Consider the following 23,064-nt stretch of genomic DNA (forward strand, 5'->3'; position numbering starts at 1 on the left):
CAGGAATTCGGCACACACTGCGTAGGAGAGAAATGGGAAGAGCTCGTCTGAAACGAGCCTACAGATGAGATCTTCATTAACAGAGAAAATCTACAACTCTAGGAGGAGTTTATTAATGTTTTCCTCACCTTGGTGCCAAGCAGGATTATCTGTACAATTGGCAGATATTATTTCCTGCCCTCTCCCAGCTGGACTTTTATTGTTCTGAAGTTACTTGCTGTGGAAATGTCAGCCAAGTGCCCGGCTGCCCACCGCAGCGAGCTCCCCGGCACGCACCTCAGCATCCCGCGGAACAAAGGCACAGCTGCACCGTCCCGTCAGACGGGCGCTCTCTCTGACAAGCTCTCTACTTTTTAAAAGCTGTTCAGAATTCATTTCTAAAGCCCAGAAATATTCTATCCTTTTGCTGCTCTTCCCTATGACCCGCTCTGCTGCTCAAAGGCACAGGCATGTGTCTGCATGGAGAACACGCGATATCTCCCTTGTTGGTCCCCAAACAGGCTGCTGGGACGAGGCAGCGTTTGTCTCCTCACCTGCTCCTTCATTTGCTGTAACTCTCAGCGTAACACGCAGCCAGTCGTAACCCTGACTGTTTCTCTCCCAGTGCCATATCCCTGCGGGAGGATCACGGCTCCTGAAGCAAAGAGCAAGGTGACCCGAGCCATAAACACCTTTGAGCACTGGAACAGCACCACCGATGACCACGATGATGCTCATGATGAGGTGCTCGACAACATCACGGAAACCAGCACCGCCGCCACCACAAAAATCACACCGATAATTAAGACGGGGACAAGGGTTGTTGGTGGATCAGACAGCATGAGAGGAGAGGTGCCTTGGCAGGTACTGGTACTTCTGCAGCTCTCCTGTAACCTCGGCAATCGCTCTGTCTATTCATTTCCTTCTGAATGCCAGATTGTCTGTCTTCTGCATCCCCAAAGCTCATCTCTGAAGTTAGTTTAGCAATAGATCTCAAATCTAACAGGAGCTCAGCCTCTTTCTGCACATGGTTTTGTGCCACAGCAACAAAATGTGCCTGGCTGGGGGTCTAGGCTGGAAAAAAAGCTAAAAGTCAGAGTCACTGCAGCTTTATCTGTAGGACACAAAGGATCCAGTTTTGAGCTACAGCAACAGATTCCCCTGTAGTCTGTGAATTTACCAAGATTCAAGATTAAGCTGAGGGAGGGGAGCTTTGCAAGGCACAGCTTTGCAAAGAACAATGCAGCTCCTTTTTTGACTCTATCAGTTTCAACAGATCCATGATAAATTACACCAACAGAGGATCTGTCCTTGTGTGACATCTACCAAATCCAGCTGCTCTTTCTTTATTCAGTCTCACATCCTACATCATAGTCATCTCTACCTCACCAGAAGTGACATCACAGGTGAGGTGGGTCTGCCAAGAAACCTCCTCCAACACACCACTCTGCAAATACTTAAGTTGTCAGAAGGAAAGTTAGCTCCTAGCTTGGATCTTTTTCAAAGTCATCTACTGTCCTTAAATTCTACTCCGGCTTCAATGAGTGCAGAAATCTCAGTGGCTGAAAGTGCAAAATAATAAATTCAGATGAGGTTTTAGGAATGGCAAATCTCTTTCTGTGGCAAGTTCTGGCTCAGACCAGCTATAATGATGTCAATTAGAAGTTGACCAAGCAGGTAGGTAAATGCCCATTTACACAGACCAGCCCATCCCTCTATGTCTGCTGAGGGAGCAAAGTGGTGAGCAGGGTGAGCATGCAGATAGGTCAGGAGCAGACATCCACCCTTCATTTCAGAGCTCAAAAAGCCAGTGGCATGCTGGGGACACACATGGCCACCAGAAGCAGCAGCAGGAGGTTTGTTGGGAGGTCATGTTTTGTGTCTGCAAGGAAGAGGCTGTACTGCTGCCCAAGCCATGCAAAGCAGGCACAGCCTTTTGTGGGACAAACCATAGGTGATGCTGGCACCCATCACAAATTCACAGAGTCAGGAGAACCAGAGCTTTGTCCTCTTTGTTATGGATATTGAGCTCCTTAAAATGCCACCGGCTCTGCCTAATGAGGCATCAAACGAGTAAATACATGGAAAATATAAGGCAGATAGAGGGTGAAGAGACAGGTCACATGAAAGGAATAAAACAGGTGAATTATAAAGAAATCTTCCTTTTGAACACAGTCCTCTGAGTCAGCTGATCAATTTGATTGGAAATTTTGGCATAATGGGTGTCCTGGCTTGTGCCCCAGAAGTGCAGAGGCAGTTAGATGTCCAAATGAAATGAGTAGTTAAGATTTTGTCCCGAGTTAACAAGTTAAGATCTAGCCACTGGCAAAACATTTTTAGGAGGTACATGCTTGTATTTTAGCCACTCCGAGTTTTATGCTGCTGTTGATGTTGGGGGCCACCTGCCCTCCCAACCTGGTGGCAATGGGAGGAGAAGTGTGACGGGGCACGAACATGTGTGGGGGGCACCATTGGCCACTCTCTGTGACAGGGACTCCCCAAGGAGCAGCATCTCTGGCAGCACTGGGTCTGTACGACCTGAATGCAGCCTGTCCTACAGCCAAACAAAACCCATGTCCCACTCGTCTTCTCCACTGATCTACACAAACCCACAGGTGTGATTTCCTCCTGCTCCCACAGGTCCATCTGGTGAACAGTCATGGCGTGGGCTTCTGCGGCGCATCCATCGTCAACGAGAAATGGCTTGTGACAGCGGCACACTGCCTGCAGCCAGGTGACAACGTCACTGCCGTGGCAGGGGAGCACCTCGGGCAGCAGGGGAGGGACAGGGCTTGTGCTGGCCAGGTGTAAGGCATTGCAGAGAGGGACCCACGCCACCACTATAGGCAGCAACACAGCACAAGTTTCTCTAGAGCACCGAGGCCCCAGATCGCAGCATTTCTGCAGCCTGGGGTCTGCAGGTGCCAGCACCTCCAGTGAGAGCAGGGAGCTGGGTCTGGCCTCAGTCCCAAAGCCACAGAGCTGCTGGAACATGCTGCAATAAAACTCAACCCCACCACAGGCAATCATCTCACCTGAGCCAGAGAGAACCCCAGGCTGCTAAAAAGCCCAGTGGGCTTCAGTTAAGATGTTGCTTCATAAGCAGCTTCTAGAATTGAAAAATTGCAAAATGCCCAGTGCAAAACCAGTCTCTCTCCAGAAAAACATGTTTCCACCTGGACAGAGGTTTGTGTTTGCTGCAGCTGCATGCAAACTGCCTCTCCTTTCAGGCTGTCTCCTGCACGTCACACACCCCTCCATTTAGGATCTGTTATCAGCCAGTTCTCCTTGCTCTGCCTTCACACCACTCTGCAGCACCGCTGGGTTTCCAGGGCAGGATTTTGGACAGGCAGCCAGTCAGGAAAGCAAACCACCAATTTTGTAGGGGCTTCAGAGAGTACTGGATTTGTGCCTGCACCGTGTACACTGCACGGGCAATATCTGCTTCCTGCACATCCATTCATGCTAAATGTTCAGCTTTGTACACAGCATTGTAGGAGGACCAAAACTTGAGAGCAGGGCGTGGAAGGAGCACTCCCCTCACCTGCCCCTCTTTACCCATCCCCTTTCATCCCTGAAGCGTATTTCCAGGACCCCAGCAGTAATAACCAACCATAGCCTAAGAAAAACCCACTCAAAGTCTCTGTCTTGCATTTAGACTGTAGAAACACAGCCTGCGAGGAAACTGACATTCACACTCTGCTGCAAAAAAAAAAAAAACAAACCAAACAACAAACCAAACCCCTCACAGAGCACATCAGCAGCACCAGCCACCAACCACCTTCATCAGGCACCTCAACGCAGACACAGAGAGCTGCTCACCTCTCGCTGGGCTCCGTGCCGCTCCTCGCAGGCGGACGCAGGACACTGCCAGGGCCAGGAGCGCTGCAGATATTGTTCAGAGGAGATCGTATATTCTGGAGATGACAGCAAAGCGTGTCCAAATACCGCAGCAGGGGTTAAACCCCCCCTGTGCCTCTTGGGCTGTGAGAAAGCAAGGGGGAAAAGTCATCCTGCTCTCCAGCCTTCAGCACAGCCGGCTCACAAGCAGGAGAGGGGTTTCAGGCACCAACAGACCCAGTCACTGCCCATTTGCTGACCTGACACCACAGAACATTTTTCCTCCCCTCTACCTGTTACACCAGCAGGGAGGGGGGGTGTGGGGCTGCCAGGAACTCAATTAAAGGAGCTCGAAGCTGCTGGCTGCAATTGCCAGCAGCTGAGCCCTGGGCGGGTGGCAGGGACCTGGGGACACCTGTGAGCATCAAGGGTTGGGGTGGGGGCTTTTGTAGCCCCCTGCACTCCATTCTGCCCCATGGCTGTGTGGGTTTAGAAAAGGGAAGGTCAGGTTTCTTTTCAATATAAATGTTTTATTTTAAACCAAGATTTTTAATTCTAGAGGCTTTCCCTGCTTTGGTGGGAGGGCAACGTCCCCTTTCCTCTCTTTGAGGGTGCTAAATCCTGACAACAGCCACATTGCTGCAAACCTTGGCAAAAGCATCTGGCACTGATTGGCAGGTGTGTGCCCAGTGTCACATCTCGGGGTTCAGGTCCCGCCAGCTGTAGGGACCGAGGAGGTGCTGCCATGGGGGATCCTCCAATGCCCTGTGCCAAGGAGCGAGCACCAGGCTCAGAGCAGCCAAGGGGTGGGTGTGCCATGCTCATCCCTCTGCAGCCACCCAGCATCAGGATGGCATCATCAGGGCATGGTCACTGCTCCAACCATGGAGCCCATGCCACGCTTGTCTCTGCAGGTGAATACAACACCAACGAGGAAGACAACACAGAGCAGAAGCGTAAGGTGGTGAAAATCCTTCCCCACCCCACGTATAACGCCACGATCAACAAGCACCACAATGACATCGCCCTCCTGGAGCTGGACCAGCCACTCAGCTTCAACAGCTACGTCACCCCCATCTGCCTCGGCAGCCGGGAGTTCACCAACGCTCTGCTGAAGCACGGGACAGGGACGGTGAGTGGCTGGGGAAAGCCCCTTTTCCCGTGGCCGCCCGGCCACGGTCCTCCAGATCCTCAAGGTACCCTTTGTTGACCGGCCAACCTGCCTCAAGAGCACCTCCACCACCATCCTGCCCAACATGTTCTGTGCAGGCTTCTCAGCTGGGGGCAGTGACACGTGTGGGGGTGACAGTGGAGGTCCCTACACCACCGAGATTGAGGGCACTTGGTTTCTCACGGGGATCACCAGCTGGGGTGAGGAATGTGCCAAGCCAGGTAAATACGGCATCTACACCAGGGTCTCCAAATACCTGAAGTGGATAAAGGAAATGACAAGGCTTACCTAACCCCCAGGGGGTTACGCCATGCTGGGGGATGGACTGGTTACTCAAAGAGAGACCATAGCAATCTACGTGTTTTTCAGAAATCATTGCCTTTTAATAAACATTTCTAGATGAACTAATTTCTGCTCTTGGAAGGTAAAAGTTGAGAAAACCCACTGGAAATGTGGTAATAAGGAAATAAAAAGCCCTTTTAATTACCAATGACTGCATTCCTGAACGCACCGGCACTGCTGAGATGGTGTAAATCCCCAAATCCCCAATGCAGAGGCTGGTGTGGATGAGCTGGGGCATGGCTCACACTTGCCCAAGGCCAGTGTGCCAGTGGCATTGCCACACAGCACTGGGGACAAGGGGAGCTCAGCAGGCACTGGTGCCTCAGACACCGGCATCCAGCATTGTCCCAGTAGCAGGAGCCCATGAGGGAGGTGAACACTTAAAGCATCACACCCATACCACTCTTGGCCACATGTTTTCACATGAGCCAGGCTGAGATCGATCATGGGCAGCAGGAAATGCTCCTCCTGCTTGAGGACAATATAAAATTGGCTGTATAAATGACTTAAAACCTGAATAAAACTCATCTAAAGGTAGTGGTGGGCTTTAGGCTAATGATTTCTGCAGAGCCTTGTTAGGATTCTAGAGAACTGCTTAGTGCTCATTACCTGTCCTGGTCTCCATATTAATTGTGTTAAATTTGAGACTGCAGCCATGGGTGCAGCTGGTGGAGATGGAGAGGGAGCATTGCCCTCCCTACATGAGGCTGGGGGATGTCCCCTGACAGAAGGGGACACACATGTCCAGACTGAGCGGGTGGGAGAAACCTCACTGGGAGGTGCCTGCCCCGTGCCCGGGGTGGGTGCTGGCACCGAGGCACAGGGAAGGGGAGGTGGCATCCCCGGGAGGGTTACACTGGGCAGGGGTCCCGTGCCAGGCTGCCTCCAGTGGCATGATTCCATTTCCAGCTTCAAGAGAAGGGAGTAATCCCAGCGGAAGGGATGTTTACCTGTGATCAGTGCTGGTTCATCTCGCATCTCCTTCCATGGAAATCTCCAGGGGTGCCCAGGGAAACAGCGTGGCCCTCGGGAACTGCACCCTGCGCTGGGCAGCTCTTCACCGCACACAGGACCACGGCACGTTCCCAGGGCAGAGCTCATTGATGGGGGTCTCCTCCCTCCCACCTGGGGAGATGTGCCCCCAAGACCACTTCTTCCCCACCACCACCACCACCACCTGCAAAGGGGCTGCTGATGCCCACACAGCCCCCTGTGCTCACCCACGAGCACGGCCCCGCGGTCCCCAGCCTGGAGGTCCCTCCTGGCAGCACTGCCCGGTGCTGGGGTGCAGGGGAGGATGGTGATGGAGATGCCCTGAGCCAGGGTGGGGTTTCAATAGCTGCTATTTCAGATGTCAGTATGAGTGCTAAGGTGCCTCTCCCAGTTCCCTTGCCACTACATCCAGCAAGAAACTAATCAAATCATCTGCCACTGCTTATCTTAAAAACAAAATGCATGTAAGAAAGTTCTATTTGTTCCAAAGAAATTAAATAAAACCAACACTACAATAATTATTTCCAACACTACAATAATTATTTTTTTTTCCCTCCAGAATTATAGCAGAGGTGTCTTTGAACAGAATTGCATACTCTCATGTGAATTTATTTAACAAGTTTTTAATCTTTAAATATAGATTTAACACATTTTTTTTTTACAGGTACATATACAATGTTCATTTAAACTTGCAGTCAGAGAAAATTCTCTACTGTAATTTATAACATATACATGAAGAGCCTAGTTCAACAGCATACTTAAGGTAACATACCATGTCGTGTGCAAAGTTTCAAATGTTAAAAATCTCAGACTGTACATTCAGATTTGCAGAACTTATCAACCTCATAAATTAAGAAAAGCTTAGATTTAAAACCATGGAAGACAAAAAAGATTAAAACCATTTAATATGCAATGTGTGCTATATTTACAGTTGTACCTCAAAATGTGTATTCTTACCACAATTGTTACCACTATAAACAGCCCCGATAGTAACTTAAGTCTCCTACTTTTCCACTGAGCAAGTGCATTGTGACCAATGTTAAAGTAGATGGAAATAACCTTCAGTGACTTAAAATCTCTCTGCTATGATTGTCAGTGGCTGGAGAACATTGGGATCTTTCTAGGTCTTGCAGCATTGCTCAGTTCACACAGATGGTCATGTTTTTGAGGGTGTATGAGGGTTACCCGTAATACCACCCACCCGAGCTGCAGAAACGCCCAGCGCTGCCTGCCAGCGTGGTGGGGAACCCCCCAGGCAACCACAGCCACCGAGCAGTTCAACAATTCTTCCGTACAAAAATGGTCACAAAAAGAAAAAAGAAAAAAACAAAAAAGTCTTAACAACTTGGGACTGTGTCTAAGAATCCATGGTTCACAAATCAAAGTCAGATCATAAAGGTCCCCCTTTAGTCCACAGTAGAAAATGTTTCATCTTGATGGGACAGAGCAAATTCACTACCACATGCACACTAGTAACCCTGTTCTCAACACAGTCAGATGCTCTTTGCACACATCTGCTTAAAAGTCAAACCACCTGTGCCTATGTTCTACAAAAGCAAAAGTAGACAAAGAAACACAAAATTAAATTATGAGTGTTCAATAGTCATCTTTCTTCCTCAAAAATTCAATAGATACATTATCATTAAAGATGCCGAAAAGTACAGTCTTATCACAAGAACATCCTTAGTGCAAACATGGACATTTAACTTTGATTTATGGCACGTGTTCCAAAAGTACATACATTTAATGTAAACTTCAACACTTGCTAGATACAGGTTTCAGCCTTGGGACACTTTGGGACCCTAAGTGATTGGTGACAACCCTGAGTTGTCAGTTTGACCTGATCCAAACCTCACTGAAATCAGTTTGACTGACTGCAATGGGCTGGAGCCAGACCCTAAGTGCAAAAAGAGGATCTTTAGTGTTATTGCATCTTCGCCTGTGAGTCAGCCAGATGATGCTCTTACAGAACATTACATTCACATAGCTGAAGTAGGTATTTAAGAAAGATCCATTCATAAAATCAATTAAGCAGGACATACAGCTTCTTTGTTTGGTGGTTTTTTTTGGTTGTTTGTTTTTTGGGGTTGGTTTTTTTTTTTGGTTTACCAAAACTCAACTCTTCTATTTGCAACTTCAACAGTTGTCAGCTACTAAGCAGGTAAAACCTTCAACCTGTAGAGGAAATCTCAAGCATCTAAACGAAGTGTCAGGAAATTGTAGTGTACTTCTCTGATGAAACGTGATGGATGTCATGGAAAAACAGCAGGTAAAATTAAGAAAACACTGTACTTTCCACAGGAGAAAACAAACAGAAAGAGCAGAGAATGGCTTCCTTTATGATTATGAGAAGCTGCTTAGGACCCCAGTCCCGTTCAGTGCAGATGAAGCTGTGGAGGTCTGTGAATGTGATGAATAGTACAGGACAACTCCAACTATTGTGCTATTTCTCTGTAACACTTAGTTGAAAGCTTCCAAAGAGCATCGAAAATAGGATGCTACTAGTTCACCCTTAATTCAAGGGGAACTAAACTTTCTTGTGTTACACAGGGCAGCATCTATAAAGTAATGAAGAATGATGTTAATATTAAAGCATCTTATTCCAAGAAATAACATTGTTCCCTGTAATCACATAACATTTGTATAACATTAAAAAAAAAAAGTGCACTCCTGTAGTTCTCCCTAAAAGCTGAACTCTTACTAGCTCCTGTGAGAGCCTTGTCTGAGGCAGAACTACAGGCTTTGACTTATTTCCATGATCTATCATTTGATTCTCACAGCACAGGCAGCTGATACCTTCTCTAGACTCTTTATTATCAGGCTTAAAATGGTTTTCTACAGCATTAGAAAAGAGCTGATCTGTGAAGCTGGCTGGCATCGTAGGTTTACAAGGAGACCCTGCTTTACGTTTCAAAGGCAAAAAACAATAAATAAATTCAGCATTACCTGTAATAGACCCTGCATAAATACGAAAGCCTGCTGCAGTCATTAAAGTGCGTGAGTAACAGTGCAAACAGCTGTGCTGCATCTGCAAAACTACAAGTGGCATTTTAAACAGAACTCTGACAAAACCTGCGCGTTTCAGCTAACATGCTCGTGCCAGCCTGCAAGAGCTCACTCAGGTCCAATACTCTCATCGGGCAAATTCAAGCCATGTGGCCTAGGGAGCCACATAAAGGGTTGTCTCAAGACCAGAGACAGATCCTCACCAGAGATGAGGATGATCCCCACCACCCTGGCCAGCTCAGTCCTTTGGGCACTACCAGTGGGGGAAACCTTTACCCATCTTTATGGCATGAAGAGTGCACCCAGGGGATCCCTTAAGGTTTGGAATAATTTGGCAAGTGGGGTGTTAGAACAACCTAGGAGAGGGTCTGGTTTGTAGAACAGCAGCCTGTGTCCTCCTTAAACCCAGCAGGTGCCTGCCCCAGCATCCTTCCATGCCTGCAAGCTCCTTGCGCTTGCACTCAAGTCAAATTCTACTGTATAACTTTTTTGCTGTTTAAAAAACCTTGAAAGTTGTAGCAGTATTTCTTTTATATATAATAAGTAAAGGCATTTATCACTGCTTCCATTTTTCATTTTAATTGCTTTTTTTATTCAGGCTACTCTATTTCATGCTCTCTCTAAAAGAAATCAGTCTCACGCAACCTCCGTGCCGCGAGTGGAAACTGAAAACTTGCCCTTCTCTTCTGCTCAGCTTTTAAAGGTCAGGTGAAAAAAGCTGAAAATGCTTTGGCCCTGTTTTGCTCTGACGTAAAAATTTAGGAGAGAACAACATGTTTCATTTTGCTTGCATCTGTTTATCACTGCCGAGAGAAAAGAAGAGCAGAGACAGAGCTTAACCTCGATGAGAAGGGAGGCTGCGGTGCCTGCTGGATATGAGCATTATGTCACTGAAGCGAAAACGAGTCACCCATCTGCTTTGGGTTACGGCAAGGACCTCATTCCTGCCGTCCCCGCTCTCTGCTTGCCATGCAGTGGGTGCTGCAGCGCAGCTGAGAGGCGAGATGCCTTTTCCTTCACTGGCACAGCCGCTCTCAGTGCTGTAAATCACAGTCTTTGGCACGTTAGCAGCCAGGGGACTTGCAGAAATGTTTTGTCTCCTGCCCCACTGTGGAAGAGGAGTTGGGATTGTAACACTGCAGCCCTCACCTTCCCCGAGGCGTGCATCTTGCATAAGGGAAATGAAGAGATAATCTCACATCTCCTTGTTAATGCACATAAAAGTCAAGTCAGTTGACCAGGCAATGCCTGTCCGCTTCAGCTAGGCAGCTTAAACCAGCAACACCCAAATAAATCTCACTAGTAGCTATTTTCTGAATATTGGTTTTTCTGAGCAGAGTTCTCTCCAAACCTTTTCCATTTTGAGATCTGCACATTATCACCTGTGATATGAAACTATTTCTACAGCACACATATAAAAAAAAGTCCACCACAGATTTGCATAGGAGACAGAATAAATCTATTCAGAAGAAAGCAGCAAGGACTAATCTCAGAAATTATAGCTAGAGGCACACCAAAGGGAAAACTGGTTTTCAAAATGACCTCCAAGCCAGTCATCTTCCTCCCAAAAAGCCTCCTGGCTGATAACCTGGCCAAGATTTACAAAACATTTAATAACATCCCCCCCGTCACACACCTTTGCAAAAGAAGATTTGGACCAAAATACTTGTTTTATTAACAGTTACATGGCATTGCCAACAGTAACCACTCACCTATTACCTATGCTACCATGTGAGGAAAGGAAGAAGAGTCAGCTGTGGATTTGTTAGGATGTTTCAAGTTCTGTCCCTCGGCAGGCTGGGTGCAGGAGGACAGTGGATTTGCAAAGCTGGTGATGGTAGGGCAGTGGGGCATTGACCAAATAGATATCTGAGAACTTCAAACAGGCAGCAAAAAGTTCCCTGGAACTTCATTAAGCTTTGTACTGGCTCAACACTGAAATAATGAGCAGGAGGGGAGAGGAACAGCTTGTAAGCATGTAGGTATCAGCTGTCCTGTACTGGGAGGTTTTTGTTATGGCCACAGTATAAATCTATATAACCTATGTTATGGTAAGGGCATAATTTAATCTATCCAGCTACAGGCTTTGCACTGAAAAAAAACAAAACCAAAAAAACCCCCTAAACCATATTTATATGAATTCTGGTTATGAAATTCTGTGATTGGAGATATATTCTTATTTATTGTAGGGACCTGGAGCTGAGCAGTAACACAGGCACCAGCCCCAGCAAAGGGCCAGGACTGCCTCTGCCCCAGCACGCTCTGATCTCTTGGGGATCTCACAACATGTTAATCAAGTTTACTCTGCTTACATGCAAAAGAGCATTTCAGCACAAGCAGCTAATAATATATGAGGGTTACAGTGCTCGGTCCTGCTCCTGCTTTGCTCTACAAGTTTGGCTGCCTAATTCTCCCTCTGCTATACTGGAGCAAGAGCTCCATCTTCTGAAGAAGCAGAAAAGAGCCCAATCCAGACTGCTGCCCTGAGCAATCAGTGGTACAAAGTCACCTGCAGCATAAAAGAACCAGTCCCCAGAGGAAAGAGATTTGCTACATGCAAAGGTACTGGTTGAAAATCAGTTTTCAGAGTGCAAGTATGTTATGGCTATAAGGACACATCACTGAAAAGCTCTAGGAATAGCTCTAGGAAATAGCAAGAAAACATCCTACATCATCCTACAATATTGCCTGGGGTGCCTGTAAAATTAGAACCATGCCTAGAGACTGCATACACCATCAGCAACAGCAAGAGAGAACAGACTTAATCTTAACAGGGAAAACAAAAGCCTCAGTGCTGCGACTAGACCCTGGCAACATGACTGCAAAGCACCTGGGCAGTGGTGTGAGACTTACAGGAGGAGCTTTCTGTGGTTTCGCCTTGTGAAATTCTCCTTAGTTTGTACTCAGCAACTTTGTAGACCAGTCTGGAGCTGCAAGTCTCTAGGCTTTGGGGGAATACGACCACTGACAGAGCACACCAGTGTTCCAAGGTTGCCAGTAGCCTATTTTCAAGATGCATTTACGACTGGAGAAACCTCCTGCACAGGTTGTGGTCCAGTAAGATGTGATAACCAGAATTGCTAAGAAGACAACACATGGTGCTCCAGGGAGCTGAAGAAACCTCCTGCACAGGTTGTGGTCCAGGACCCAGTAAGATGTGATAACCAGACTTGCTAAGAAGACAACACATGGTGCTCCAGGGTGGGAGCACACCAAGGGGAACCCTCTCAGTGGTGCTGCTAGCCCATTACGAGCTACCCCTCATGTAAAGTCAGAAAACCTTCAACTTGTGAAATCTGACTGCCCTGCAACAAAGGGGATTAAAAAAATACCTTCCTGTATAGGAAGGATTTCACTGAAATACACTGGAAAACCATCAAGAGCTGACTGGAATTTTAAGCCTTTCAGAAGGCTTCCTTCATGTTTATCAAAACAATAGATTTTGACAAAAAGGAAGTATTTAAGAAGAAATCTACTTGCAAAATTTGTTTCATATAGTTATAACTGGTCTATTCTCTCTTTTTTATTTTTTTATTTTTTAAATGGACTAAATCTCTGTGGGTTTCCTGAGCTGCTCCCATCGCAAACCCTGGTCTCCCGTTTCCAGTGGACAGCATGGTGATGAGGAACACATGGAGCAGTGATGCTGCATACATGGCAAGGGCGACAGGCTGCTCTTAAGGCATTTTCTTGTGTCATCTGTTATGCTTCCCTATCTATTTCTATGTACATTTATGGCTAGAAAATGAGAAATAGGACTTTTGAGACTAGAAGCCTTCTGCTGAAACCTGGTAACCTGTTTATAAACTTTATTCTAACGATGGATTAACAAGCAGGCAGCAAGGAGGGCAAGAGTGAGACTGCAGAAATGAAGTATTGCCTTGAGAGTGGTGGGGGTCAGGCCACGATGTCTTTTGCAGCAGGAGGAGATTTTGCTTAGGTACCTCCTATACACACAGGGTTTGAGCTACAGCAGTGAGTATGAAAAACAGTCACAGGAATCTCTGATCAGACTCCATCTCTTCTCCCCCGATCTTCTACCCAGTGCTCTTGCAAAGAAATCTAAGTTTTTAAATGCTTGGTTTTAATTTACTAGTGCCTGAAGTCACAGAAATGTCTTTAAGGTGTTAACAAACAAACAAAAAAGCTTAATTTACTACTGTTGCAGGCTTTTTGGAGTAGCTGCTTTCTTTTTTTTTCTTTTTTTTTTTTCCTGCAGAGGCATAGGCAGCCAGATTTAGTACATCAAGTGTAATGTAAATGGCTTAAAAGACCTGATTGGAGTTATGAGCTATTTCTGCTAGGCGTGCTATATGATACCTGCGACTTTGGCATTCCGAAATCTGCAGTCACCGACTACTATCTGCAGACTGTGGACAGGAATCCAGCCTTCTTTTCTTCTGTTTAGGTTTTTCACCAACCTTTGAATGACAACAGTATTAGTAAAAGAAACAAACCGACCCACCAGCAGTTTGATATGGGCACACTCTACAGAACAATTTGCTCGAATCATGGAAGCATTTTAACAGGAGCTGGACGTGCGTTTAAAGTATTCTTCCCACCTAAATTTAGGAATCTAATTAAAAACTCTACTTTGGGAGCACAGCTGCCTTGGGCCTCTCTCTAGTCAATGGAGAGGAACAGGACTCTCCAGAGCATGAGTTACCCTACCCGAGACCTGCATCATTCTCCAGAGGTGCGGGTTTCTCTCCATTGACTATCAATGGAGCCAAGGGCAATTATATTCCTCAATCCTCTGCTACTAAGCTAGACTGGGAGGATTAATTCAGTCAAGAGTACTATAAGTAAACTCAAGCCAAGATGTAGGCAGCTGGAAATACTCATACTTGTAAATGACATCTCTCCATCTCACTCATTCAGTGAAATCTGCTCTAACAAAAAAGTTTGGTGTGAGAAATCTTTGGCTGGCACTGGCGGAAACCACCGTGAGAGGTGGTGAGCGCTCAGCAAAACTGAGATGCTTGACGTTGAGCTTTTGCTAACAAAGACATGAATTTCCCTTGAAACACAAGGGCTGTAGATGTCAGCCAGGAATCCTCCACAGGGCATTTGTGTCTGTGCATTTAGGGCCTAGTGCCTGCACAAATCTGATTCAGGTTCCTGCTAATATCACCCTTCCCATATCCCGAACAAGGCTTTAGTGCAGTGTGCTCTCTCCTACTGAGACCCTGGGTTGGCTGACAAGAGTTAGTCAGAAACCAACCTGAAAAGGAAAGACAGCCAGAAATCTCCACCAAATTGCTGCAAAAATCAGAAGAAGGCACACTGCCCTCCAAAATTAGAGTAATAGTTGAACAGGCAGGAGGCTGGGGCTGGTGACTTCCCAGGCAATGCTCCCAACAGCAAGGAAAGAACCAGCTGTGAAACATTACCTTGTGAGCCACAGCTTTAAATACCACAGAAAGATGGTCCACAGCCATTAACCAGTTAACACTCATACAGCCATTAACCAGTTAACACCCGTACAACTGTCTGAGGCAGGAAAATGCCTCATAATTACTCAATATTGCTATTAATAAGCCCAGAGGAACAAAGCCAACAGCTGAGCTGGGGTGGGCAAATAGCCCTTCCTTGAAGCATCATCTGAAGTGAGAAGAGCACAGCAAGAGGGGCTGCGAAGATGTTGGTAAAACACAGCTCGCCCAGACACTGATGGCAAGGGAAGTCCTGACATGTTTTCCCAGGCCAAGCCAGTGTGTACGGGCTCTGGTCCTGCAAGGGAATGAATTCTCCACCTTTCTGGAATGGTCTAAAACTTAATCAGAAGCTACAACAAGCGTATCACCAAGCAAGCAAGGTTGTACAGGACTGCCTTGCAGGCTCTGAGAGACAAGGCAAAGCAACCCTAAAATACTTACCACTGTCCCTCACCATCTTCATGCAAAAGCTGAATTTCATCTCCATTTTTCACCAGCAGGTCCTCTGATCCTCTTCTCTTGCAGTCTGCGAGGGCTTTATATTTTCCAGGAGACTGCAGTAGTAAGAAAAAAAATTACCTTATTTAGCTCCATTTCATGTCACGCAGCTGTTATTTCTGACTGCCACAGGGAATGTGACAGAGCCCTACAAGCTACCTTAATTAAAATTATTTTAAGAAACTGGCTGAGACTTCTCTTCATTCCCCAAAATTGAGATATGGAAAATCTGAGAAATACGGACAAGATACATCCATTATCCAGTGACACAAAACAAAATGAGACAATTAAAAAGAGCAGCATCCCAAGCTTTGGGACTATAGCATCTCTGTACTAACCAGCTGGTTCCCGTCCTCCTCCTCGGTGTCCGAGCAGTTGGAGAGGTACTGGTTACCTGACCACTCCTCCAGCCCCTCACAGATTTCCAGCGACTGTGACATTCCTGGCCAGCCTGTAAGACAGCGTGCAGCTCAGGTTGGGGGTACCCCAGCACCCGCACAGTGATCCCCAAAGGAAGGGGAAGGGTCCGTACTTCTGTGGGGCTTGTTCTGGGGGGACGGGAGCCCACTGTCCAGCATCACCGGGCTGGTGCGCTCCGAGTCGTTCTCTTCTGAGCTTATGGAGGCTCTCTGCTGCTTTCTGAATGATAAAGGAAAAGGGAAAGGGAAAGGGAAAGGGAAAGGGAAAGGGAAAGGGAAAGGGAAAGGGAAAGGAAAAGAAAGAAAAAGAAAAAGAAAAAGAAAAAGAAAAAGAAAAAGAAAAAGAAAAAGAAAAAGAAAAAGAAAAAGAAAAAGAAAAAGAAAAAGAAAAAGAAAAAGAAAAAGAAAAAGAAAAAGAAAAAGAAAAAGAAAAAGAAAAAGAAAAAGAAAAAGAAAAAGAAAAAGAAAAAGATCCTCTTTAGTTTTACTTTATGACATGATGTTTTGTAAAACAAGGTTAGAAATAATAATGGCACTTATTAATGTATGTTTCTATAAAGGTTAAGGACTTCAGTGCCTGGTTTTAGTTTTTTGGGAGGGGAAATAAAGTTGCTACAGCATCTCTTCCCCTGAATTTTAGCACTGTCTTTAATCTGTGTCTCCATTTCCAGAGGAGATGCAGCTCAGGCTGCGCTTCCAGGCGAGCACTCAAGGATGCCCGTACAGACCTGTCCCACACCTTTGTGCCACCAAAGCACATCCCTCCTGCCCCTGACGCAGAGGTCTCAGACAGAAATGGGGTGGAGGGGGCAGCACAGAACCAGGATACAGCCAGAAGGCACTGGATGCCCCACGATGGGAGGTACCAGAGAGAGCTCCCAATCCGGCTTCTGGGACTCACCCATCACTCAGCTGGGAGGAGAGCGGGAGCTGGTCCGTGCACGAGCTGGGCTGCTGCTTCTCCACTGTGGGGAGGTCAAACACCAGCTTAAAATCCATTTTTTAATTAGTAACCATCACACTTGAAGCATTATTTTAAAAGTCAGACCTTTCATGCAACCCTAACTATTTCTGTTTAGAGAAAAACAGACCTGGGGACTGTTGCAAAGAACAGACTTAGTTATGATTAAGATGGTATGTCAGCACAAATCCAGTAGTGAGCATGCCACCAAAGACTTTAATATGCTTAAATCTAGGCATCTGCTACGTATCTTGTTGAATTAAGCCTATGATAACAAATGTGAAATAATCCCAAGATAATGACCAAAAAAAACCCCCAACTTCTGTAATTCATTCTCATGTAAGCACCTGGCCTTTACTCTGAGTTATGTTATTTCCCTGTAATGTAAGACCTCACTCTAGTTATTTTGCTTCGAGGCTGCTTCTGAAAATCAATTCTCTGGTGAGAATTAGTGGATTTGAAGATTAGCAATGTGAAAATAGGAAACGTTCTGCTGCAGAGTGAATGACACAGAGAAATTGGTCAAATGTACCTTTTATAAGCTCCTGCTGCTTGAACAAAATTTTTCTTATTTCATTCAACCATGCCATCTTCAGATCTACTGTTTGGGCCTGGAAGAAGAGAAAACTGTCTGAATTTTGAATTAAGAATCATCCATTATAATGTCTGAATAAAATCTTACTTTTCTATGCTGTAATTATCTGAAATCCCCCTTTATCCAAAGCCACCAGTAAATTTTAAATGTTCTTGATCTTTTAAAATTGATGATCCCCACTACACCGAGGCAAAACACAGTGGAAATTGTGGAGCCATCACTACAACACAAGGAGTCCAGGTGAAAGCCCAGGTGTACATGCACCTTCTCTCTTGTACAAAATATGCAAAGGGCCAAATCTGCCTTTTGAATTTATGTATACGTGGCTACAAACACCTGCCTTATGAATTTAAGTTGGCTGCTGTACATGGAGAAAAAAAGCTGGGTGGAAGACTAACATGGGTTTTCCTGTGGACACCCCATGAAGCAAACATTTCACCATCATAAATTACTATTAAAAATGCTACAAAAGACAAATAAAATAAAATAAAAAAATCAGATCAATGGGGCTACTATTTTGTAGATGAGGTAAAAGACTCCTGGGAATAGCACCACGGAGGCTGAGCCTTTGCTCCACGAGCAGTTCTGACATCTCACTGTAGAGAAGCACACGTGGCCTCGTCCTTTAGAACATGAGGCCCATTTCCCAGCTCAATTCACAGAAGCTATTAAGCACAGTAAAACCACTGGTCTATTTGAGAGTTCATCTGGAATAAAAGGCTCTATTTCCAAGGAGCAATTCTGTCTCCACTTTAAGATGTCTTTTACAGTTCTGGATTGGACACCAAGGACCAGCCACTGGGACAGCTCTGTGAACGCTGACACGGGCAAAGAGGAAGAAGAAAAGCAAGTTAAATCTCTGATAATCCCATAAAGATCAATGAGACACATTTCCTTAACACTGTTAGGAGGACGTACAAATACCCAGATTTCTGAAGCTACAAACCTGCACAACATAGACCTCTTCTCGCCCACTATACCAGATTTCAAATTTCCGATGATCTCCTTTCACGTTTTCAGTTATTCCAACTGCATTCATCTGCAAATCCAGAAGAATCAGAAAATTAAACATAATCACAGAATCACAGAATGTTGGGGATTGGAAGGGACCTCGAAAGATCATCCAGTCCAATCCTCCTGCTGGAGCAAGAACCTAAATGAGATCACATAGAAAAGGCGTCCAGGCGAGTTTTGAACATCTCCAGAGAAGGAGACTCCACACCCTCCCTGGGCAGCCTGTTCCAGGGCTCTGTCACCCTCACTGTAAAGAAGTTTCTTCTGAAATTTAAGCAGAACCTCCTGTGTTCCAGCTCACACCCATTGCCCCTTGTCCTGTCATTGGGCATCACTGAGAAGAGCCTGGCTCCATCCTCATGACATTCGCCCTTAACATATTTATAAACATTAATGAGGTCACCCCTCAGTCTCCTCTTCTCCAAGCTAAAGAGACCCAGGTCCCTCAGCCTTTCCTCAGCAGGGAGATGCTCCACTCCCTTCATCATCTTGGTGGCTCTGTGCTGGACTCTCTCCAGCAGTTCCCTGTCCTTCCTGAACTGTGGGGCCCAGAACTGGACACAATATTCCAGATGCAGCCTCAGCAGGGCAGAGTAGAGGGGGAGGAGAACCTCTCTTGACCTACTAACCACACCCCTTCTAATACACCCCAGGATGCGAATCTTTCTCTCTTCCCTATGAATCATGCTTTGAGCTACTCATTCAGGTGGGTTACGTTGTGCAGATCCTGAATTATTTGTACCTCTGGCATTTCCATCCAATTTATCAGAAGTGGTAATGAGTACCGAGGTACAGCAGCATCGACTCTTAAAGACCTCCAGGGACGCTTGACAAAAGTCTAGAGATCTGCACTGAATAGGACTGAGCTTGCAAGAAGGTGATCAAAGCCAGTGACCATTTGCACATTCTCAGTCCTACACACATCCATTGGTATTTAAAAATGCACAGGTTAAAATCTGAAGCATAGTCCTGAACATTTAGAAAAATTTTATCCTGCCATGATGGCTTAGAAAGCCCGATCAGGCTCAATTCTAATTTTATGAAAACTTAAAAAACATAAAACTTAAAAATTTGATGAGGTATGTTGAAAGGGCAGCCTAGAGAGCACCATATCCAGTCACTGCAATTTCCTGTTCTGTGCATCTTGTTTAACATGGTAATTTATACAGAGGTTCCTACATCACTGCCCAGGCATCAAGATACTACAAATTTTAGATGATTTACTACAATGATGCAAAGAAAAGTGCCAGGAACAGACATATTTAATGTCTGTTCATTCATGTTAGTGGATTTTGAAACTCTATTTCCTTCCCCTGACCAGGATTTACTGTCCCTCAGCTGTTGGCTCACTGCAATGCAGAGCGAGGTGGGTTAGTGTAAAGCTCTGGGATGGCGTTTGGCTGCATCACCTTCCACGGCACAACAAGGCAGACTGACATACTCAGCATTGCAGTGAGTTATCAACCTGCATCCTCCAAGTTACTGAATCTCAGCTGAAGAGGTATTTACCACTGGCTATTTTACATAATATGTAAAATATTATCCTGTGGGGTTCTTTTGTTTCTTTTACAGATGTCCAGTTACACAGCTTCTACCCAACAGCTTGCTTTAATTCTCAATCCCTAGAAAACTCTTGCAAAAAAAAATCATCTCCTGATACTATCATGAATCAAATAAATGTCAAGCTCCAGAAACATGATTTTGCCCTCAGGACAGCAATTCTGAAAATGTATGGGGTCTGGACTTAATCCTGCAGTATCCATGGATTCTCTAACCCCAACCCCTCAGTGTGGCAACACAAACAACTGGAAAACAGGCCCTCTCGAGTGAAAGAAAAACCCTGGACACATTGCCCAGACTCCTGAGCGCAGGATTATCTCCTCCAAGCAGGCTTTCTCCATGCCACTTCCTCAGTTCTTTCAAAAGCACGTATGGTAAAACAAGCACTACAGGGAAAACAAGCTCTCCAGAAAGAAAACAATGTTGTTTGGGAAAAAAACATTAAAGTACCTAAACATAAGGCCTGGGATTTGCTCTTAATACACTATTTGTAACGTGCACTGGAGCTGAACAGACTTATCTACTATTACATGGTTTTCTGACTACTCGTGGCATCTCCCTCCTCAGACCCCGCTGAGATCAGGGACCTGCAACATCTGGCCCTGAAGGCTCTACCTCCAAGTGCCCTTTTTTTTTTCCCATTCTAAGATACACCCGTGCTGGGTTTTTATTTCTCAAGAAAAGCAAAGCAGAGCACTGAGACAAATGTCAGAAGTGCTCATCACACGTAGCACAGCAGAAGGTTTCTTGTAGAGGAGCAGTTTGGGATTTTTATTGATAATGGTTGGCGTTTATAGGCTTAGGACAGTTGTTTATGTCCCTCACTTTGCCACAGGCTACTCTCTTCATCTGATAATTATACTTTTAGTTGCAGTTAGAGCCTGCCAAAGAAGAAAGGCAACGAGAGAGGAGAAGAGTTATCTCCACATCCTCCTGGCTGGGAAAGAGGGCTCAGGAGCAGCCAGGCTCCTCCCAGCTGTGCATCAGACAGACCCCAGCCCAAGGGGTCCCAGTGCCCCACTGCACTCCCAGGTGGGCTGGGGAAGATGCAAAGGGCCTACCCAGTTTCATGTCCTCACCCCCACCCCTGGGAAGCAGGCTAGGGGATGGGGGAAGGCATGGTCTCATCCCTGGGACTTGCCTGTAGCACCATTTCCCTGGCAGATGATATCACATATGTGACTCTGAGTCCATGGGCTCTCCCAGCTGCTGCTTCAGCTCTGGGGTTCCTCACAGCTTATTACAACCAACAGCCTCTCATGGGCATGGCACTTCCATATGAGGCATTACAACTCTTAATAGCAGAAAACAAGCCACTGTGTTAGAGGATAAATGCCCTCTGGGTCTGCAGAGTTATTGGTTTACAATATACGTGGTAATGGCCTCAATTAAAAAGTCCTTACTTTCAAAAAATGCTTAAAACTGTAAGATGAGGTTTTGTCATATCCATCTCCATGCTCCTCTCGCTTCTTGCAGAAGACCAAAGCTTTCTCGTACAGGAACAGATGTCTCTGCATTGGCTTGAACCTGGCAAGATCCTTCATTTTTGTTGGACCTTTCCGGTGTCCCGTCCAAACGCTGAAAGATCCTTGCATCAATACTTTTCCCAGTTCGCTCAGGTCACCCTGGTGAGAGTACAACAAATTAAAAAAGAAAGAAAAAGACATCAATTAAAATGCAAGAGGACTGTCCAAACAATGACGGGCCATGGGGCCTGCCCTGTTCCAAGGCACGTCCCTCTAAGAATAGGTCTTCCTGGAAGGATCAGATGCTCTTTTGGGAGTGACAGCATGGTGCCAGGAGGGAAGCAGAGGTCTCAGATGCAGGGCTGCAGCTAGTCTGTGTGAAGGGATACAAGTCAGTAACTGGAAGAACTGGGAAGATATAGAGAAACTCTTCAGCTTCTATGGAAGCTGAGGTCAAGGGCTCTGGATGCTTCAGTGGGAGAGGGCAGATGAGATTTGAGCCTGAACTCAGGTCTCGGAGGACAGACTTCTGAAGGAGGCCAGGACTGGAACCAGCAGCTTAGAAAGCCATCCCTTCACCCTCCCCTGAAGCACTAGGAAAAACCACTTCACTGGGCAAGGATCAAAATCAGCCTCAGAGTATTTACTTAAGCATTGAATGAGAAATGCTATGAAGACACCCAGGTGAATTATAAAACGAGCCATGAGAGAAATAAGGTGCATGCTGGAAAAAATACTCTCAAGAACCACAAGGTGGCAAATGTGGGCACTTGTTTGGATACATCCTCTGGATGCAGATAGTTTCCAAAATCCTGAAATCAGATGGAAGACTCTCACCTGTAAGAAATTTCTGATCCCATTCACTTGTGGCTGTTCTAGTATAGTTTTTAGCTGATACATTCTGGGACACTATCCACTCCCAATGCACCATCTGGCCTTGTGCAAGGTCTCTCATTACCCAAATCTACTCACATCATATCCTGTTATTGAAATCTGATGCATAGAGTCATTGACTGACTTTAGCAAATCCAACATTGCAACCAGAGCTTCTTGAAGTTCCTGAACTCCATCACAGCTCGTGCTGTACTTTAGCAGCTCCTGAAAATAGAAATGGAAGAGCACGTGTTTGCACTTGAACAAAGCAGACTTTTCCATCTCACCCAAAGTTTCCAAAGCCCAAGAGCAACCTGCACTGCCTGAGTCTCTTTTTTCATATGTCACTGGAAAAAAAAGTCACTCTAAACCACAGTCAGTGTGAGGTGTGGAACAGATCACTGAAGCATGGCCCATTTTTTCTGGGTTTCTTTAATGTCAGGTTATAAAGCAGCATCATGCTCATCTGAGTTCTTTGTGCTGTGTTTTCCTGCTTGGTAAGAAATGGGAAATAAGGCCCAGGTTTTCCATAAGCTGCCAGTATTTCATATATGCCTTCAAATGAGGTTGCAGCAGATGATTGTCCTCAGATTGGCAGACACAAGGAATAGAATTTATAAAATCCAGAGCCTTCAAGTCATTAAATAGAAGATAGATTAGGGAATTCTATCACTGATATAAAATTATTTTAATTTCAGATCTCCCATGCCCACTTACAGCTTCATGTGTACTCATCTCTCATTCAAGAGGCTACAAGGTGGGGTTCAGAAGCCACTACCCCAGTGTTATTCCCACTTTACAGAGTGGGAATAACAGCACTGCCCTGCCTCAGATGGGGGACACAATAATAAATGCATTAAAGATTACAGGCACTATAACAATGTCAGGAGAAGAACAGATGCATCAATA

The 23,064-nt window shown here is 45.7% G+C and overlaps 2 protein-coding genes across 2 annotated transcripts in view; one reads left to right on the forward strand and one right to left on the reverse strand.

The window, feature by feature from the left end:
* The window catches only part of LOC104531259 (coagulation factor IX-like), a 13,933-nt gene extending 8,651 nt beyond the window's left edge, over nt 1-5,282 (forward strand). Inside the window, 4 exon segments of the mRNA XM_010176097.1 lie at nt 605-843; nt 2,620-2,732; nt 4,729-4,978; nt 4,980-5,282. Of these exon segments, the coding sequence (XP_010174399.1) occupies nt 605-843; nt 2,620-2,732; nt 4,729-4,978; nt 4,980-5,282 (905 nt within the window).
* Nucleotides 5,283-7,827: 2,545 nt separating this feature from the next.
* Nucleotides 7,828-23,064, reverse strand: part of MCF2 (MCF.2 cell line derived transforming sequence) — a gene marked incomplete at its 5' end in the record, with an annotated part of 32,027 nt that continues 16,790 nt past the window's right edge. Inside the window, 10 exons of the mRNA XM_010176098.2 lie at nt 7,828-8,883; nt 13,652-13,752; nt 15,211-15,323; nt 15,606-15,718; nt 15,800-15,906; nt 16,588-16,651; nt 17,180-17,258; nt 18,189-18,281; nt 21,220-21,441; nt 22,255-22,380. Coding sequence (XP_010174400.2) covers nt 8,843-8,883; nt 13,652-13,752; nt 15,211-15,323; nt 15,606-15,718; nt 15,800-15,906; nt 16,588-16,651; nt 17,180-17,258; nt 18,189-18,281; nt 21,220-21,441; nt 22,255-22,380 — 1,059 coding nt within the window. The remainder of the gene's footprint in view (nt 8,884-13,651; nt 13,753-15,210; nt 15,324-15,605; nt 15,719-15,799; nt 15,907-16,587; nt 16,652-17,179; nt 17,259-18,188; nt 18,282-21,219; nt 21,442-22,254; nt 22,381-23,064) is intronic.

Source organism: Antrostomus carolinensis, unplaced genomic scaffold (genome assembly GCF_000700745.2).
Source record: "Antrostomus carolinensis isolate BGI_N321 unplaced genomic scaffold, ASM70074v2 scaffold10429, whole genome shotgun sequence".
Classification (NCBI taxonomy): domain Eukaryota; kingdom Metazoa; phylum Chordata; class Aves; order Caprimulgiformes; family Caprimulgidae; genus Antrostomus; species Antrostomus carolinensis.